At 43.7% G+C, this 21448-nt stretch overlaps 2 protein-coding genes across 2 annotated transcripts; one reads left to right on the forward strand and one right to left on the reverse strand.

Moving 5' to 3' along the window:
- Positions 1–2678: 2678 nt before the first annotated feature.
- On the forward strand, positions 2679–3946 carry LOC123100250 (desiccation-related protein PCC13-62). The gene has a single exon (XM_044522233.1). The coding sequence runs from the start codon at positions 2754–2756 to the stop codon at positions 3723–3725; it is 972 nt and encodes a 323-aa protein (XP_044378168.1). The 5' UTR covers positions 2679–2753; the 3' UTR covers positions 3726–3946.
- A 5599-nt stretch (positions 3947–9545) lies between these two features.
- LOC123191404 (40S ribosomal protein S4) lies at positions 9546–11880 on the reverse strand. The gene is made up of 5 exons (XM_044604160.1): positions 11734–11880; positions 10994–11071; positions 10720–10900; positions 10515–10612; positions 9546–10155 (listed from the first exon to the last, which is right to left on the reverse strand). The coding sequence occupies exons 1-5, from the start codon at positions 11734–11736 to the stop codon at positions 9718–9720; spliced, it is 798 nt and encodes a 265-aa protein (XP_044460095.1). The 5' UTR covers positions 11737–11880; the 3' UTR covers positions 9546–9717.
- Positions 11881–21448: the final 9568 nt, after the last annotated feature.

Consider the following 21448-nt stretch of genomic DNA (forward strand, 5'->3'; position numbering starts at 1 on the left):
AATGATTTCTGTGGATACTACGTTTGCGAGTCCATCCGCCACACGACCTATGAGCGGGGCTACTCTGACGAACAATATGAAGTGCGTAAATAACAACATTCATAATTTTTTTTATTACCATCATTTGTGTTGAGTTTCATTCATTCATATATATATGTATTGACCTCCTTTTTCAAATTAGATGTTTCGGAAGCGGGATGAACTCCTAGCACCAGCTCGCATGCGAGCAATTCAAGAGGAATTGGCGGCATTCTTTCTTGACCACGTGATCGCTGAAGACGGAGAATACTATGTGGACCATGCATCCGTATGTTAGGAGATTATATTTGTAAGAGATAATTATTGTATATATGTAGCCGGTAGTGTCGGATAGATATACGAGAACTTGTTGTTCGACCAATCTCTCAGAGAAGGAGAGGTGGTCGATATCACTTCTCTCTGTATGCATATATGTTCATGATGATCTTCTGTTTCCTTCGTTTGCTTACTAGCTAGCTAGCGTGTCTAGGCCTCTCTGTACGTATGAATAGTAGGTACCGTCGATCAAGCACGGACATAAGAGAGGACACTTCTCTCTATTAATTATAGCTAGCTAACACAATATATGAAACACCTAAATTAACCCCCCAAAACCCCCACCCCCCCCCTCCCCCCCCCCCCCTTCAGAAAAACAAAAACCCCAGCCACAGAAATGCTGACGCGTGGATGCCTATTGGTCCCGATTGGTGCCACCAACCGGGACCAAAGGCCCTCCTGCCTGGGCTCCGCGTACAGGCCACGTGGAGGCCCATCAGTCCCGGTTCTGGATTGAACCGGGACTAAAGAGACAGGGCATTAGTACCGACCCTTTAGTCCTGGTTCAGGAATCGGGACAAAAGGCCCTTACGAACCGGGACAATAGGCTCGTTTTCTACTAGTGGTAGTTTATTTTGTGTTTAGATGATCAAAAGACTTTGGTTGCTGTGGCTAGATCCTTAGATCTCGTCTGGTCTGTAATGAGCAATGCTACACAGCCGATGATTTTGCGGACGATGCATGGACGACATAGGGTAATAATTGTTGGATTGAATCCCTCCATACCTAAGCAATGTCAGATCCTACCATCGTCCACCTGTCGTGCATAAAAAGTCGTGTGTGCAGCTATTCCGGTCTGTAATAAAGTAGACGTATTTAGCTTTGTGCTTTTGCCAGTTTGCCTTAGGGGGACAGTTCGTAGTGCTTTGGTCGTTCTTTACTATTTGTAGATGTTGATGGTGTCTTGAACTTCTAGTTGTGTAATCGTTTGAACCTGATGCTAGTTTCTTTAATGGAAATCGGAAGGGACGGGCCCTTCTTTTATCAAAAAAACTAATAAAAGAAAAGATTCACCTGTTTCTTCCTTTTATTTGGCAATGAGCTGCTCGTATGTCATTTGACCACCAAAATTTGGACGCTCCTACCGCATCTGAGCATCTTGAATTCCTAAAGCTATTAGATTTTTTTGAAAAAAAATGCTGTTTTTTCACATTTATTGTTCACTACGAGCATACGAGTCTTCATCCTAAAGGATATGACCTCAGGTGCGGATTACGGATTACTCAACTAGAGGTCAGTTTTTCCTCATGACGATGTATTAATTCTATATATCATTCTGATGACCAACCTAATTAAACTACTCTCTGTTAGTTCATAGTCATAGTTTGAGGTCTCATTTGGTTCGTATGATAGAAATATTATAGGAACTGAAAATAATGAGATGACATATATATCTCAATTTTTATAGGAAAAGAGATGTCATTTGACGCATACGATAGAAAAAATTCATTGAGTCTAGGTTAATGTTTTTTCCTTTAAAATATGAAGAAAAATAGTTCTATCCTATATAGGAACAGAAATCCATTCCTACAAACCAAAAGAACACAAACGATTTCTTCCCTAACAAAATTGCTATCCTTTAGAACCCTATATACCTAAGAGAGAGTTGCCCACTAACTTATTTATCTCAACATGTAAGCAATGCCACCTCATCATATAATTATAAGTAGGATAAGGCCCACCTCAACATGCAATCATGCATAGAGAAAGACTCATCACACCATTCAACCATGCATGAAAAAATATTTTCTATTCAATTATTCTACTTATATTCAATAAATATTTTTACAAATATACATAATCAAACATAATAAGTTATGTGTATTTTAAATTATGATTCCCAAGTTAGCAACCTAACTTTTCATCAACCAAGACAATATGTTTTTGTAATTGTGCTTTCCTAGAAGAAGAAAAAAGGCACGGTATGTGCTTTCCGAAAAAAGAAAAGCACAGTTGTGTTTCCCGAAAAAAATACAGATTACTAGTAGTTCACATGATTGGAATATGGCTCCCGTATGCATGCTATTCTGGGACTGAGGAATGCCTTTCTATGGTGGACCCTGAGGTCGGACTCTTGCTGCTTGATTTTCGATCGAACGGGATTTGGGCACGGTTCAAAATACAGAACGCTCTAGAGAACATGCGATCATTTGGGCACGGTTAAGAGAAATTTTACCAAATCCTAGTCAACATCAGCCACAGCCGCGCCCCCGCCGTGGTGATGGACACGCGAGCATTTCGTGTCCTGCCAACCTCATGCCCTCCTAAATCCACGCTAACCATTACCAGACCCCCAGCCCGCAGCACAAATACACGGACGAGCATGGGCAGAGCAGAGCAGAGCCAAGCACGCGAGCTCTCACCAGCACGGCACGACCGGCGCTCCGTCCTCCCTGGCCATGGCTCGCGCGCACGGCGCATTCCTGCTGCAGCTGCTGGCCGCGGGCCTGCAGGTCGTCGCGCTCGCGGCGACCATCACAGTCACACAGACGGACGACCCGCGGTGCCGGCCGAGCCTGCCGCGGCGGGGCGCCATCGCGGTGTACCCGAGCGACATGGAGCAGCTGCAGTTCCTGCTCAACCCCAAGTTCGTGGAGGCGGAGTGGTTCCTCCACGCCGCGCTGGGCCGCGGCATCGACTACCTCGACCGCAACCTCTCGGCGGGCGGCCCGGCCCCCGTCGGCCCGCGCAAGGCCAGCCTCGACTTCCGCACCACCGAGATCGCCGCGGAGCTCGGGTACCAGGAGGTGGGCCACATCAGGGCCATCACGCAGGCCAACGGCGGGTTCCCGCGCCCGCCCATCGACCTCAGCGCCGACCGCTTCGCCGCCATCATGGACGACGCCCTGGGCGCGCGCCTCGACCCGCCCTTCGACGCCTACAACGGCACCGTCAACTTCCTCCTCGCCTCCTACATCCTGCCCCACGTCACCGCCGCCGCCGCCGTCGGCATCAGCCCCAACCTCATGGGCTACGCCTCCAAGCGCCTCCACGCCAGCGTCCTGGCGGTGGAGGCCGGGCAGGACGCGGTGATCAGGATGCTGCTGTACCAGCGCGCCGACGAGACGGTGGCGCCCTACAAGGGGCGCACGGTGGCCGAGTTCACGCGCCGGATCTCCGACTGGCGCAACGAGCTGTCCGGCTGCGGCGCCAAGGACGAGGGGGTCAAGGTGCTGGACCGGCATCAGGGCGCGGAGCGACGCACCATCAGCAACATCCTCGGCGCCGGCGTGGACTCGCTCGGGTACCAGCGCACCCCGGCGGAGGCGCTGCGCATCCTCTACGGCTCGCGCAACGAGCAGGTCCCCGGCGGGTTCCTGCCCCGGGGCGCCAACGGCACCATCGCCAGAGGATTTGTCCAGCTCGCATAGATGTCGCTGCAGCTCGAGGACTCAGCCGGTGCTTCCATTCCACCTCTTTCGTGCTACCCATGGACTGAAACAGGCACAATAAAAACATTGCGATCTATATTTTGAAAAGAAAATTTGTCTCGAGACCAAATTCAGTTTACAGCTCGAGAAACAAAATGCCAGGTGTGAGTCGGAACTTTATACAAAACTGAAATGGGATTTTGCACAGAGATTCATAGGGATTTTTATTTATTTATTTTGGTTAATCAAATAGTGTGGGAATAGATGAGACTTCGTTAATTCTCATCTAGATGAGAATGAGCAAATCTGAATTAAAATCTGTTACGAATAGTACGTCGTTAGCACTACTCATACTCTTTTTTTTTTTGAAACGAGACAAAAGATTTGCCATTTTTATTGATTAAGAAGAAGAGAATTGCCCGGTTAATTGACGGAAAACCGGGCTAAAATCGATACAGCACAACCCACATGACATGGGCACCACCGGCCAACCTGGCCACCGACATGAAACAGAAGCCACGCCGGCACATGCCAACAGATGGCCACACGCGCAAGCAACCGACAGCTCCGACTTTGACGACGAGCAACACAGGGGAAATATGCAGGACTTGCGCCGACCGTGCCCAAAAGAGCACCTCGAACACCAAGACCACGCCGCGACCCAAGCTCCTCTCGACGCCATCATCGTTGCCAAACAGACACCAGCGCCCCGCCTCAGCAAACCACGCGGTGAAGATGCCGCCATCGACGGCAAAGATGCCATCATCCTCCAGTCTCTCAGTCGTAGCCGGCTCCGAGACGATGCCTCCAAGGAGAAGAAAGACACGAAGACTCCTCCATCGCCCGATCCAACGAATCTGAGGTTTCCCTCCGGAGCCCAAGCTGTGGGGAGAAGGAGCAACTCCACGGCGACGCTTCCAAGAAAGATCACGGCACCCGCGGGCGCCGCCGTCGCCGGCTTCGGTGAAGACCGGAGCAAGGATTTCTCCCGGCTACTCATACTCTGATTTGTCATTGTTTGTTCCTTATATGCTGTGGATCAAGTTTCAAATGAAATGTTGGGTCATCTTAACTCTTAAGGACATCTGGTATCAATATCGTCAAACAAATTCTGACTTTCTTCTGCAAGTTTCTTGTTTTAGTATTATTATGCTTAGATAGCAGCAAGCGCCATAAGATAGCTGCAGCCTGCGAGAGCATCGTGTTGCCATGGTCAGAGCCGAACAACTCCAGCCTGATTGGTGTTTCATTTTCAGTTCATATAAGATCTCATGAAGAACCACCACGCCATCTAAACAGGTTGGGCTTACAACATCATCAGATACCGAAGCGGAAAATTGCACGGTTCCGTCTCGTACCGGCAGATCTCCGGCCGTCCATTGCGTTTTAAAGATTAGTGTAGCACTGTGTAGTACTCTTCGTTTCTAAATATTTATCTTTTTAGAGCAAAATGAGTGAACTTACACTCTAAAATATGTCTATATACATCTGTATGTGGTGATCATTTGAAATCTGTAGAAAGACAAATATTTAGGGACGAAGAGAGCATAAAAAACAAAACATTATGTTCTCATGAATACATAGTTATACAACATGCAAAAAGGATACACAGGTCCCATCAAAGTCAGCTTTTTATCAGATGACACTTGCATGCATGTACTATACATTCCCTCTTTCTCTCTCTCCTCATGTTGGATGTTTATCTTAAGTCTTCCTCATGACCATCAAAGTCTTCTGTCAGATGTACTTGCATGCATTTTATCATCGCCCTCCTCATGATCAGATTTTTCATGCTACGAGTTCACCATCTTTCAAATAATTGAATCAAATAGCCGAGAAAAAAAATTGTATCGTGATCAACCTTGCTCTGAATACCACTTGATGCGATCGTCGACAGAAAATCGATGGTATAATTAATTTGCCCAATCTTTCATGGTACGGTGTCACCTGAAACAGTGTGGCGCTCGCGATCTTGTAGATGCAATCACCACCAAAACAACACGCACACCCAAAAGAGGAAGTACGTGGACGATCTTCACCAGATCAGCAGAAATTGAAACTCTAGAATCAATCTCAAACCAAAATCACATAGCCTCAAAAGCTATCAACAAATATTCTGCGGCGGCCTGAAGATACCCCGACTTGCTAATCTATCCATCGATGCAAAATAGCCAAAAGAAAACTACCCCTACACGGCCGGCCGGCCAGCCCTTTATATAGGTGATAAAAACTGTACCGACTTAAACAAGGAAAGACACATACGGACTCTCTCTCCCCTATCGTAACAAATCAAATCTCAACTAATTTAAGTATCCGGCCATGTTGAACACAAAAGTCGAAAACGGACTAGTACTTTGACAACCACGTGCATGCTCCCTTGTGAATCCTTATAGTGTTGCTTCAAAAATAGTTGGACGCAATATTTCTGATCGTGCCTTGATTGCATGGTGTTCGAAAGGTAGGCTTCACTTCTTTCTTCGGAATAATATGAAATTTTATCCTGCCAATCTGTAGTACTTGTACCTTCGAAGCTAAACATGGCATGGTCGTATTTTGTTTATGCATAGAACTGAAAGTAACCATTTGATTTCTTTTGTCACGGCGCTTAGCTGATATGACATACTTCTCCATTAACGAAACATCAGTGTCCGTAGACAATGTCGCATCATAGTGAGTCCATGGCGATGACAAACAGCACGGAGAAACTAGGTCACCTTGTCGTAACCGTTTAGCATGGTGGATGCACCTTCCCGGGGCGCCATTAAAGATGACCTTGGTGCTGGAAGTTTGAAGGAGAATAGCAATCCATCTCATCCACCCAGGTCCAAAGCCCTTGGATCTCATGATCTCAAATAAAAACAGCCAGGAAAAGGCATCGAATGCTTTAGTAATGTCCAGTTTCAGAAAGACTCTCGGTTCCTTCTTGATATGTATTTTCTGAGCCACCTGCCGGACCAACAGAAAATTATCATGCAGATTTCTACCCTTTATAAATGCGGACTGATTAATGTCTACAATGTCTGGCATTCGTTTCCTCACCTGCGATGCTAGCAAATTCACAAACAACTTGGAGAAGCTGTGTGGCAAACTTATTGGGCGAAAATCAAACACTTCGTGTGTGTCTACCTTCTTGGGGATCAGAACTATGTGTGCGCGGTTGAGTTTGTGGGATCCCCTGCCATCCCCAACGAACAGCTGAAGTAAGGCGGCCATGATGTCTCCTTTAATGATTGGCCACGCTTTGTGATAAACGCACCAATGAATTCGTCGGGCCCTGGTGCTCTGTCCGCTGAAATTTATCTAATGACTCTCCATACTTCTTCCCTGAAGATCTGATCTAGGTCGCCCAGGTCATGGGATTGAATGCCAAGGTACTCCAGGTTTAGGGTCTCGTTCCTTGCTGGCACAACTCCCAGCAAGTTTTTGAATGTTGTGAAAACACCTCTTCCATCCGTGTTTGATCAGTAATGATCTCCACCCCTGATGTGATGCTGGATATGAAGTTTTTTGCCCTCCTGCTGTTCGCCATTGCTTGGAAGAGTTTAGAGTTAGCATCACCATCCTTGAGCCACCTCAGCCTAGATCTTTGCCTATCAATGATACACTCCAAGCTAGCCAGCCCCGGCAGCGATAACTTGAGCGTTCTCCTCAGCCGTAGTTCAAGGAGGTTAGGCTCCTGTTTTCTTGGGCCTTACCAAAACCGAATATCACCTAGTTAGCCACCTTCCTGAGCAGCTTGATGTTTCATGTCTGCCTCTGCCCCCATGCCTACAGGTAACTCGGCATGTTCCTGAACTGTGTATCTAACCTTTTAAAAGGATCGACGATGGAATCATCGCAAGCCCAAGCTGCACTAATGGCCTCCCCAAAGCCATCGAGTTTCGTCCAGTATAGCTCAAAACGGAAGTGGTGTGCTTCGTACTATAGTTGATGCTAGTCAAGAGGTGGAGTAGCGCATGATCCGAGGGACTAGTTGAAAAGGCGTGAAGAACATACTTCGGGTGGGCCAGTTCCCATTCCAACAAAACCAAGACACAGTCGATCTTGGTTAGCCTAGGAGTTTCTCGCTCGTTAGACCACGTGAATGTACGTCCATGCATGTACAATTCTTTGAGCTCGTGGTCGTCAACAAAGTTCTGAAATTTGGTGATCACACTTCTGTTGAGATTAGCATTATTCTTCTCTGAGGCCCGCAAGATCATGTTAAAGTCTCCTAAGACGACCCAAGGCCCTGGGCAGGCCAATCCCCTAGCATACAGCTCAGTGAGGAATTATGTTTTCAGTTCATTCCCTTGTGGTTCGTAAACTACCGAGATCCACCATGAGCTGCCGTTCTTGAGGTGCACCTGGCCAGTAATGAAGTATGTCATAACATGTGATCAAAGTTAGCCTTGAAAAACGTATTTAGCCCTATGTATATAAATAGAGAAAGTACCAAATTTTAATATGAAGAAAGATTTTTTTCAGACACCCAAGAGCTTCGTGCGTCATTGCATTATTAGAACGGAAAACAACGTACAAGAGGTGTTCCGCCGATGGCGGCCAACACAACGGCTATGGTGAGGGATTGGTCGGTCCTACACCCTTAGTCAATACAACGCCAATAAGAACACCATCGTTGTCCAAAAAGAAAAACGAACACACCCAGGTTATCTTAAACTCAAATGATAAGTGTCACATGTTAGGTGTGTAGCACTCCGGTCCTATTGTTTTTCGATAGCTATTCCAGTCACGTAAGGATGATGATTTTTAGTGATAGACGGCAAGTTTTTTGTCAGAAAAAAAACTAAAACATGAAAGTTGTCATGCTTGGCAACTAAAGTTGCCATCCTCGCGCCAGTAAACTTGCCATCGAAAACTTTGGAAGTTGTTGTGTGCTCGTACCTAACGTGTGACACTTATCAGGTTCCATCTTAAAATGCCGCACAACCCTTTTCCCGTCTTCGTCCATAGATCGCCCTCGATCATGATCGCAGTGTTTGAGCTGATGAATCGTCCTTGACGAGGCTTGGAAGACTATGTCGTTGCGCTCGAGCCATAGCATGAAGACGACGAAGCGCAAATGTGACAAAGTCCCACTAAGGTTGCTTCGGTAGGTGTCGGCGTGGCAGACCACCATTCCGCCAGCTCCCCGCCCTTTGGCATCCGCCCAAGCAGCATCGTCCCAGGGCCGAGGTCCAAACGGCAAGGAGTACGTGCATCCTACCATGAGGTGACCAGAAGTCTTCTGCTTCATGCCACAGAGGGAACACATCATGTGATTTGCAAGGCCATGGCGATGTCTTCTATCGACGGTCCATAGACGGATGTGGATCACGAGCCAGACTCCATTTAGAGCATCTCTAGCAGGTCCCACAAAAACGCCTCCAACAAAACTAGTTCGTGGTTACCCCTAAAACCGATTTAGGGTACCGTGCGGCATCTGGAAGAAAACATTTTCTCCTCTCAATGGCCCAAACAGCCGCCACCACTGGGACGCACACGGATGAACGAACTCCAACTCAAACAATGTCGTCAACCAAAAGAACTGAAGCTTCAAAAATAAAGTGAATTCTGCACATTTAGTTGAATTGTTGAACTAAAGAGTTAGTTCAATCAAATGAACTAAAGTTGAATTCCGAACATTTAGTTGAATATAATTGATCTAAAGAGGGTCCGCTCAGGGTTCCAGTATTCCACACAGTTGACAAGCTGGGGCCAAAGGTTCCACAACAACTCCAACCATGAAGTCAACCCCAAAAGAAGCAAAATCAGAGGTTGCAAACATCTTCCAACTTTAAACAGAGAGCATTTTATCAGATAACATTTAAGATAACCGGATGAGGTCTCGAAATAGCACTTAATAAGATAAACATCCACATTACATCTAGAGGCAACCACGAGTTCGCAAATCAACAAACATCAGGCAAAACTTAAAAACGATGGTTCCAGGAACATAGTTCTATATCCTTGCAGATAACTGGCTATAGCAAAACGACTCAACGCCTCAGAATCAGGCCTTGGCAGCAGCCTGGGCAGCGGCATCCCGCTTCCTCTGCTCCTCAATGATGGTGAGCTTGATACCCTTGCCCTTGGGGAGGCTCACCCATGGCTTGGTGCCCTTGCCAATGGTGAATACATTGCCCAGACGGGTGGCGAACTGGTGGCCCTGGGCATCCTCAACGTGGATGGTCTCGAAGGTTCCCTTATGCTTCTCCCTGTTCTTGATCACACCAACACGCCCAGTGTTGCGCCCGCCAGTCACCATGACCACGTTACCAACGTCGAACTTGATGAAGTCAACAATCTTGTTGGTCTCCAGGTCGAGCTTGATAGTGTCATTGGCCTTGATGAGAGGGTCTGGGTAGCGGATGGTGCGGCCATCATAGGTGTTCAGGTAGGGGATGCCCTTCTGGCCGAACTGGACAGACCTGACCTTGCAGAGCTTGAACTGCACATGAAGGAAACAAAGTCAGTAGATGAATAGATAATGGTATATACTACATTTAAGGATAATAAAACAAATGACAAACTAGAATTTATCTATGCAGTATCTGAAAACAAAATTGCATCTTCAGAAAACGGAAGACAGGATTGAAACAGTTAAGCATGGTGAGCAAATAGAAAAGCAAACATGCAACAGAGTGGTACAATGGTAGGCAAACAGCAAGGTCTTCATTGCAAGAGGATATTGATGCTTACCCATATACAAGTAGGTTTCATAAGTACAATATAAGCAGTTCTAGATATCAGAAGGCATCAGCATTATGGAAGACCAGGATGACATTACAGAAACAGGATAGACCTAACCTTAGCATCCTCATCCCTGACAGAGTGAAGGCGGAAGCGGCCCTTGGTGTCATACAGAAGCCTGTAGTTCTCACCAGTCTTGGGAATGGAAATGATGTCTAATAGACAAAAATGAAGATATCGGCAATCAAGTGACGTTAACAATCTTTGCAGAATGTGAATTCACATAGGATACAATTAATTCTGTTACAAGATTAGAGCATACCCATGAAACCAGCAGGGTAGGTCTTGTCAGTGCGGACCTTTCCATCAACCATGATATGACGCTGCATAAGGATAGACTGCACTTCACGGTAGGTGAGAGCATATTTCAGTCTGTTCCTCAGGATGAGGATCAGAGGAAGGCACTCCCTGGCCTTGTGAGGACCAGATGATGGCTTGGGGGCCTGAAATCAATAGACAAATCAAGTATCAGATCACTGAACAAGAACATCTTAAATGCCTGAAGAAGTACAGGATAGAAGAACTGATGCACTTACAAAAGCTCCACCAAGCTTGTCAAGCATCCAGTGAGACGGGGCATTGAGCCTCTTCAGATGCTTCTTCAAACCCCTAGCCTGTTGACAGGTAAACAAGGACAACAATTATTATCTTTTCGAAACATGAACAGCAAACAAGTACAGTATCCCACATTAGATCATAAACCTCATAAAAATGGTTAGATTACAAGAGATTGCTGCAAGTCTTGATGGAATATGTGTTCTACTTAGTATTCATCGAACTTAGGGTGTGAGTAATTTTAGCATGAAAATTGCTGGCTACAACTGTGAGCATTAGGCAGGACATCTCAAAACAAATTCTCCTCGGAAAACACTTTGGAACACATAGAGAAGAAACGAAACTGATCTACAATCTACAACAAGTTATACAAATCTGGTCAAATCATGCAGCTAAATCTTCCAAAGCCACACCGGTAGCGGCCTCTAGATCATGAATCAACGCAACGCTACATGGATTGAGAGTTGATCTATGTTAGAACAGGCATGGAACCCACTAACAGTACACGCTACAACCCATCAACCACAGGAATCACTAGGGAAAACACAAGCAAATCTACCGAGCCAAGTAAGAGCACAAGCCACCGAATGACCTCAACCCTAACCAAGGACCTCAACAACAGAGAGCCGGCGGCGCTACCGCATGGCCACGGATCGGATCTACAAGCGAGAGGCAAGGAAGCACGCGGAGGGATGAAGATGGGGAAAGGGGCGGCGCTCACCATGGTTGCGAGCTCGGGCTAGGTCGCCGTGCTTCTCGTCTTCGGGCACCACCGCCGCCTGCTCCTTCTCCTGTGCTACGCGCCGCCGCCGGGATGACAAAGAATGAGGGGGAAGCGAGGGGACGAGAGAGCTTATATATATACTGCGAGGGGTAGGGTTTTAGTCCCCCCGTTCGGCTGTGTGGGCTTTCGGCCTGGTCTTGGGCTTGACACGGTTGTGGGCAGCTGGCGAACAAAAGCCCAAATCCTCCCTTCGGCTCTGGGCCATATCTCAAGAAGAAAGGGTGGGCTCTGGACCATAGTTTTTCTTTTCTTCTCTTTTTGAATGTAGCTCTGGTCTCTGGACCTTAGCCAACAGCGACTGATGTTAAAAAAAAACTAACAGCGACTGATGTTAAAAAAAAAACTAACAGCGATTTTTATATCAAAAAAGAAAGGCTAACTGCGACTATTCTCAAAAAATAAGGTAACAGCGACTGATATTTCTCTCAAAAAAAACAGCAACTAGTATATGAAATTAAATTCCCAAAAAAGGATCTATTGGAAAACACTTTCTCAACACATAAAAAATATTGATAATGACTTGCCCAAGTGGACTCACCTATGGCCCATAATACATATCATTTTCAACTCTAAATTGTAATTATGATGCTTAGTGTAAGATAAAGCGTGGATTTCCAAAAACTTAGATTGTGCCCTAAAATGTATAATATGAATCAATCACGAGTGGTTTCAACACTGAGCTTTTTGGCACTACCAGGGATGATATAAATCTGAATCTCGTATTCCTACTATTTTCGTGCTCTCCGAACACCCTAATTTAACCTAATATACGTATGTTTGTTCATTCATCATTGACCTTTCAATCAACCACACACATACGCCATCGGTTCCACTATCGATGAGTTTTAGGCATATGTCTGGTCGAGCACTTGACTTCATCTCAACTTGTTGTATCGAGATCTAAGATGAGCAACAACGACAGACACAAGGAGAACAACAACGAGAGGTATGAAGAAGTCATGGAAATGAGGTCCAATTTGGTCTAGGATCCGGATGTGTTGCTAGTCACCTTTTTTCCAAAAGTTTTAGGATGATATCAAGCCGGTGATCATGTCCATGTTTCAAGAATTCTTTGTTGGCACCCTTGATATTTCTCACCTTAACGTCAGTGTGATAACCTTTATCCCTAAGATTGTGGGGGCATAGTGATCAAGCAACTTTAGGCCAATCACGGTGTTTAACGTTATCTAGTGAATCATTGTGAAGGTGTGTGCGGCTAGATTTGTCATGCTTGCTCACAAATTGACACACATGAGCCAATACGCTTTTGTTAAGGGGAGCTACAATGACGACATGATATTAGTACTTCATGAAGTTATCCATGACGTTATGGTTAAACACCAAAGAGGCATCTTCCGTAGGTTGGAATTCCAAAAGGCGTATGATTGCCTAGATTGGTCATTGCCTCGTCAGGTGGTGGAAAGGAGGGGCTTCGAGGACCGCTTGATTTGTGGGATAATGCAAAATGCTGTCCAGCGGGAGCACCTCTATTGATAGTAATGATGAAATGGGTCCCTACATGAGATCTTCTCGCGGTGTGAGATAGTGTAAGTGCATCAAGTGCCCCCTTAGTGGTTTTGGAATATTGAAGACAAATAGGTTGAGGAACTAATGTGTTTGTGAGTATACACATGAAACAGAGTCCCTGAAGATTTGGTTTAACACATGGAAGACGACCCCTAAAAATGAATTTCTTCAAGTGAAGAATTTGGTTATGAAATTGGTACGGCCTTTGAAGAAATTGATGAGAAGACTTTGAAGCTCGACGACTTTTGTTTTGATAGTTTCTTTTTCTTCTTCCTTGAGTCATAGGAAAACCGTACCAGTAAAGGGGGTCTAGGTAAAACATATTTCACAATTCCAAAGTGATGCTCAAACTGACTCAAACCTATACACGCAACAACCGCTTCGAGTGAAGCCTTTGGAAATCTCTAGTACAGTTGACGCATTTGCTAGCGACAGTGACGAAGTTCATCTAGTCGTTGACGAATTTGTTTAGGTTGAGGAGTTAGGAGTTCGCCAGTGCGATCTACCTATCGTGAGGAAATTGAGTGCCCCGACGAATTTGAGAGTTCAAATTCTGGTTGTTGCTGCGTCGTGGGCTAGCTGTCGAGTGGATCCTTATCCTGACAACAGTCGAATCAGAGATGGGCATGAAAATTCATCTCGGGTTGCCCCTGACTATAAATAGCCGCCCCCATAATCACTTGTTGGTTGGCTGCTCCGAGAGAACTTGACGCTTGTCATTTGGGAGCAACCCATCCTCTGACGACTTTGAGAGAATCCCAAGTGAGGAAAAACCCAGAGCCAAAGTGATTGAGCATCACTAAAGAGATTGATCTGTGTGATATGACGCCTGTTACCTTTGAAAAGTGTCATTCTTCCAGACGGTGAGGCGTCAAGTTTTGAGTACACCAAGAGTCATTGTGGTGTGTTGGTGAACAAGTCTGTGAAGGTTTTGGAAGTCTACCTTGAAGACTTACCATGAGTGATTGGGTGAGGACTAAGTGACCTTAGCTCAAGAGGAATATGGTGATGATTGAGTGTCCTCTAAGTTGCGACTCAGCCACCTCAACCAGACGTACAGTTGATATAGAAACTTGAACTGGTCTACCAAATTGCATTGTCTTCACCGAGCCTACCTGGTTTCAAATTTCTCACCCTCTCTTACATTATTCCGCCGTTGAAGAATTTGTGATCTATGCTCTGACGAATTTGAACTGAAGAATTTCATCAAGCTATCTTTCATGTCCTCAGTTCATATTCTTCATGCGTGTATGATTGTATGATTGCTTGTTCTTCACTCTTACGTATCATGACCGCGTGCTCTCTAATTCTGTGATGACTTAGTTTCCCTTGCATCTCTATTTCTTCACTCTGATCTTCGTCAAATTCCTCAGAGTTTGATGAATTTCTAAAAATCTCCCGTTCACCCCCCTAAGAGATAACCTGCGCTTTCAATTGGTATTAGAGAAAGGTACTCCCTTGTTCTATGTGATTTTGGTTTAACCACCTGGAGATTTAGTTATGTCGACTACAGGTATGAAGAAGGTGTCAGCTGCGTGCCGCATCTTTGATGGCTACTACTAACCCAAGTGAAAGTCATGATGAGGAAGTGTCTCTTAGCGACAAACTGCGAGATGTGGACCATCACTGAGATTGGTCTTACCGATCTATGCAAGATGGCGCATGTTGATGACATTCGCAAGTATACTCGGCTGGGTACTTGGCAAGGGATGTCATCTACTCCAGCCCATCCAAAGATGAGTTCAGACATATCATGCACTTAGCCAACGTGAAGATCATTTGGGACAGGATCTCTGACGTCTATGAAGGTCACCGCACTCGTCAGGATCCCTGGTTCCTCGAGTTCAAGGAATCCCTCAAGTCCATGACATGTGATCCAGACTCATCATCCTCAGCAACATGCCTCGTGGCCAAAGGCATTAAGGTACTCAAGTCGTCTTCATCTTCTTCAAGTGAAGGTGAATCTGATGAAAACATGACTCCTAGTTATTCCAAACTTGCTACAATTGTTGCAAAGCAACAAACTGCCATGGAAAAGATTCACAAACTGTTAGATAAAAGTGACGATCTCAAATTCTGATTGAAGACCTTGAGCGTCTACAGTCAAAATATGATGAACTTGAGAGTCGTCATGTGGCCCTCTCAGTTGCACACGAGAAGCTGTCCTATGAATTTCCTCAAAGGAAGCAAGAACTCGAGAAGTTGAGAGCTTCTCATGATGATCTTCAGAAATACAATGATTCATTGCTTGCTCAACAGATCGACACCTCTCAGGAAGAATTTGTTACTCCATGCTTAAAATGCCTTGAACGTTTTCGGTGTCAAAACCGGCAGATCTCGGGTAGGGGGTCCCGAGCTATGGATCTTGGATCAATGGGGAACAAGGGACGAAGGACACGATGCTTACCCAAGTTCGGGCCCTCTCTAAGAGGAAAAACCTACATCTCCCTTGATTATCTTGAAGCTAGTGTATAGGATGATTACAGAGTCAATCTATGATGACCCACAAGTATAGTGGATCTATCGTAGTCCTTTCGATAAGTAAGAGTGTCGAACCCAATGAGGAGTAGAAGGAAATGGCAAGTGGTTTTCAGCAAGGTATTCTCTGCAAGCAATGAAATTAGCGGTAACAGATAGTTGTGTGATAAGATAGTTCATAATGGGCAACTAGTAACAAGTGTAACAAAGGTGCAGCAAGGTGGCCCAATCCTTTTTGTAGCAAAGGACAAGCCTCGATGAACTCTTATATAAAGCAAAACGCTCCCGAGGACACATGGGAATTACTGTCAAGCACTTATATAAAGCAAGTGTTCATTACTTTGATAATTTGATATGTGGGTGGACCGATGCTTGGGTGCTGTCCTTATTTGGACAAGCCTCCCACTTATGATTAACACCTCTCGCAAGCATCCGCAACTACGAAATAAGAATTAAGATAAATCTAACCATATCATGAAACATGTGGATCCAAATCAGCCCCTTACGAAGCAACGCATAAACTAGGGTTTAAACTTCTGTCACTCTAGCAACCCATAATCTACTTATTACTTCCCAATGCCTTCCCCTAAGCCCAAATAATGGTGAAGTGTCATGTAGTCGACGTTCACATAACACCACTAGAGGAAAGACAACATACATCTCATCAAAATATCGAACGAATACCAAATTCACATGATTACTTATAACAAGACTTCTCCAATGTCCTAAGGAAAAAATGTAACTACTCATGAAGCATATTCATGTTCATAATTAGAGAGTAATAATTATCACAAAGGATCTGAACATATGATGTTCCACCGAATAAACCAACTAGCATCAACTACAAGGAGTAATCAACACTACTAGCAACCAACATGTACCAATCTGAGGTTTTGAGACAAAGATCGGATACAAGAGATGAACTAGGGTTTGAGAGGAAATGGTGATGGTGAAGATGTTGATGGAGATTGATCCTCTCTCGATGAGAGGATCGTTGGTGACGACGATGGCTTCGATTTCCCCCTTCGGGAGGGAAGTTTCCCCGGCAGAACAGCTCTGTCGGAGCCCTAGATTGCTTCTGCCTAGGTTCCGCCTCGAGACAGCGATGCTTCGTCCCGGAAGCTTCCTTCTTATTTTTCCAGGTCAAAAGACATCATATAGCAGAAGATGGGCACTGGAGGCCTGCTAGGGGGCCACAAGCCACAGGGGTGCGCCCAAGGGGTAGGGCATGCCCCCCAAGCTTGTGGCCTCCTGGTGGGTCCCATGTGGTATATTCTTCACCCAATATTATTTATATATTTCAAAATAATTCTTTGTAAATTTTCAGGACTTTTGGAGTTGTGCAGAATAGGTCTCTCAGATTTGCTCCTTTTACAGTCCAGAATTCCAGCTGTCGGCATTCTCCTTCTTCATGTAAACCTTGTAAAATAAGAAAGAAAAGGCATAAGTATTGTACCAAAATAGGTAATAACAACCCATGAGGCCATAATGCAATAAATATCAATATAAAAGCATGATGAAAAATGGATGTATCAACTCCCCAAAGTTTAGACCTTGCTTGTCCTCAAGCAAAGCTGAAATCGATAATCATGTCCACATGTTTAGAGATAGAGGTGTCGATAAAATAAAATACGGACATGAGGGCATCATGATCATCTTTAGAAAAATAGCATATAATGACATATAATTTCTTATGCTAAAGTGACAATTCATTCACAAGGTAAAGTATGAATCAAAAACTTTATTAAAAACCAACAAACTATGATCTCAATCATTGAAGCAATTGCAATTTATCATAATATTGGAAAGAGTCAATGTAAGAGCTTTTGTATAGCAAGTCCACATACTCAACCATCTTTTAGTCTTTCATAATTGCTAACACTCACGTGATACTTATGTGTTCAAAGCCTCAATCGGACACAGAAAGATATGGGCTTATAGTTTCGTCTCCCAACCTTTTACCTCAAGGGTAATGTCAACAATAATACTTTATGATAACCTACATCCGAGTGGATATATATCTAGATCTTTCCCCAACATATAGTGCTTGCCAAAAGGAAAAAGTGTAAAAAGGAAAGGTGAAGATCACCATGACTCTTGTATAGAGGTAGAAAGTAAAAGTAAAAGACAGGCGCTTTGCAGAGGAAAGCAGAGGTTGTCATGCACTTTCATGGTTGGATGCACAAAATCTTAATCAAAGAATGTCACTTTTATATTGCCGCTTGTGATAGAGAACTTTATTGTAGTCCATTGCTTTTATTTCTTCCACATCACAAGTTCGTATAAAGCTTATTTTCTTCACATGAAAAAATCATACATATTTAGAGAGCAATTTTTATTGCTTGCACCGATGACAACTTACTTGAAGGATCTTACTCAATCCATAGGTAGGTATGGTGGACTCTCATGGCAAAACTGGTGTAAGGGATGTTTGGGTGCACAAGTAGTATCTCTACTTGGTGCAAAAGATCTGGCTAGCACAAGAGGGAAAGCAAGCTCAACATGTTGGAGGATCCATGATAATGTAACTTCTATTCGGATATAAGAAAACATAACCCATTATGTTGTCTTCCTTGTCCAACATCAACTTTTTAGCATGCCATATTTTAATGAGTGCTCACAATCACAAAAGATGTCCAAGATAATATATTTATATGTGAAACCTCTCTTTCTTTATTACTTTCTATTAATTTCAACAATGACCAAAACTATGTTTGTCAACTCTCAACAACTTTTATTCATCATACTCTTTATATGTGAAGTCATCACTCTCCATAAAATCATTATATAATCTTTTTTTCTAGATCATAGCAAGAAAACAAATCCCTCAACTCAAAACTACTCTTTATTATATAACTCACGGACTCAATTACATAGATAGATCACAAAGCAGACACTGGTACAATGAGGCGCTATACAAACGGTTTTTAATCCCTTTTCGCGATGACATTTAGAACCATCACCTAGTGAGTGACTGCGATAGGGGTCCTTCCCACACGACCCAAAAACCGTCGGGGATATGCCCTCCTGGCACACACGCTTGACAAAATGAGGTCGTGTGCGACCGACGAGCGATCAAATCTGGTTATATGTACAATAGTGCTAAAAATACAATTATACAAGCAAAATCATTTTTGGTCGTAAGTACATCCCACACAGTCAGTCACCGCTAAACATTTCCGTTCGCATGTACATTCCACACAGTCAATCCAAGCAATACGTTTCCGTTAGTATGTACATCCCACGCAATTAATCCAAGAAGTACGTTTCCGTTTGTATATATATCCCACACATTCACTCCAAGAAAAACGTTTCCGTTCGCAGGTACATACACAATTTTCCCCACTAAATCATTTGTGACAGCATTGCCATTGCACACGATATTAACAATTTTATCATTTGTGTTACTGAATGCATCACACATGGTGCGTAGAAAAAACTGTGTGGCAAAGGTTGTCCATCACACACACTTTTTATATGGTAAATGTTTGCGCAAGGTGGTCTAACGCAAATAGTTTTCAAGAGGATGTCGTGTGTGATTGTTCATTGATCCAACACGGTTTATTCCTAGAAACTGTGTGCATTGCCTGAGGTCATTGCCCACGGTATTTTTTCAATAATCGTTTGCAATGGAAAAACCCAATTAGCAGGCTAATTGGCCATTAGCAGGCTAATTGCCCTAGTATTAATAATCCATTTATTAATTTAATTGACATTTCATATTAAGCACACAATATATTTCATTTCCATATTAAGGAAGCAGGATTTCATAATTGAAATACATCAGAGTACTTCAGCACTCAGCTACCCCATTACACAACTACACCAACACCAAGTTTCACATGCAACATCTACAACCTTTCGAAATTAGCATCATAGACGGGAATAGACAGATGAATCTCATTTGGAAAACTGCTGAAGCACAAGTCGAATATTGAGCCTTCATTGATGTTGAAGGTCTTTGCAACTTTAGGCTAATGCCTGTGGATGATTGACCATCCATCCTTCGTCCTCTTCAGGAACACATTAATATTGAACCATGGGTGTTGTATGAAAACCTTCTCCGCCTCCTGACCATACAGGTGGTTTGAGAGGTAATCATAAGTGAACTGCTTTGGAAAGGCTTGAAAACAAGGATATGCATAAATATCTTCTCCAGATTTGAAATGGCGCAAAGGAATTAAAAAGGCAAGGTATAACAGTTAGTACCACCCCGTAGTGAAATGATGTCTTCTACATTGTGCAGACAAAGATCTTGTTGTTTTTTGTCGCTAACTTCTTTATCGTAACAATCTTTCCGAGTTTCTTGACTTGACTGATATTAATGGACAACTCATTTCCACGTATGCAAAAAGGGTAAAACAGTGGGTCAAAACCTCTGACAGCAGGACCTACATGTGCAAGACCAAATTGTTAAAAACCTAATATTTAAAAATAAGAAGCGGAAATGTGTGCTATTAACTGCAACATGACTAATATTTAAAAACAAGCAAATGTAGTCATTCAAACTTGTATTGTGCATGTCTAAGTACACTAGTTATTAGCCCTGTTTGGATCCATGGTTAGAGTTAGTTTGAGCTAGTTTGGGCTCAAATAGCCCTAAAGTATCCAAACATGAGGGCTAGTTTGAGCTAGCTGCGTCAAACCCACCCAAAACAACAATCCCACCCAAGAGGTGCTGATTGGGGCTAGTTCTCCTAGTGCATTTATTGTCAATCTAACATTGTCATCCAAACACCTCTTTGGCTAGAGTTAGTTCAGGGTTAGTCATTGTTTAGTATCATTGTTATTTAGGAAACCGTAGGATTTATTCTACCCTGACTTGTACTCCAAGATGACCATGTACTCCTATAGATACGCTCACGAGGCTCAAGCAATAAAATCAACTATTCAACCAATCTCTCTCTCTCCCTTTTAACTGTCATGAGCTAGAATCTAACTCTAACCTCTAGCTAAGTTAGAGTATCCAAACAGTGCCATTGTTAAATCAAATGGAAAGGCGTGTTCAATACTCCCTCCGGTCCTTTTTACTCTGCATATAAGAATTGTCTGTAGTCAAACTTCATAAAGTTTGACCTTATTTATATGAAAAAATATCAACATCTAGCATGCTAAAGTTATACAATATAAAAAATTAAGTCATGACACATGTACTGATATTTATTTCATATTGTGAATGTTGGTATTTTTTTCTATAAAGTTGGTCAAAATTTACAAGGCTTGACTGTAGAAAAATCTTATATGTGAACTAAAAAGATTCAGAGGGAGTACAACATGCTTAACATCAACCAAATATAGTCATTCATAGAGGTATTGTTAAATTTGGTATTGATGAAATTGAACTGCACAGTTCATACTAGCACATATAGAACATCACACTGTTAATAGTGAAATAAACAAGGCATACTACGAACAACCAAAGATGGCAATTGAAACTGGACATATGCTAACTACAAACAATCGAACAACCATAAACCATAGAAATAAACAAGGCCTAATGCAAACAACCTAATATAGCAATAAATACTGGACAAGTTCTCACTACAAAAGGGGTTCGAGAAAACAAATCATGGGTTTCCTCCCTTGTCACATATTGGCTCCTCCTCGTGGTCGCCGTCGATGAGGTCTGACTTGCCAGCTGAGGTTC

Source organism: Triticum aestivum, chromosome 1A (assembly GCF_018294505.1).
Source record: "Triticum aestivum cultivar Chinese Spring chromosome 1A, IWGSC CS RefSeq v2.1, whole genome shotgun sequence".
In the NCBI taxonomy this organism is placed as follows: Eukaryota; Viridiplantae; Streptophyta; class Magnoliopsida; order Poales; family Poaceae; genus Triticum; species Triticum aestivum.

Coding starts and splice junctions, on each gene's coding strand:
- LOC123191404 (XM_044604160.1), bottom strand. Junction 10,613..10,719: donor CTACCCTGCTGGTTTCATGG/GTATGCTCTAAT, acceptor TTTGTCTATTAG/ACATCATTTCCATTCCCAAG. Junction 10,156..10,514: donor TCAGGGATGAGGATGCTAAG/GTTAGGTCTATC, acceptor CTTCATGTGCAG/TTCAAGCTCTGCAAGGTCAG.
- LOC123100250 (XM_044522233.1), top strand. CDS start 2,754: ATGGCTCGCGCGCACGGCGCATTCCTGCTGCAGCTGCTGGCCGCGGGC.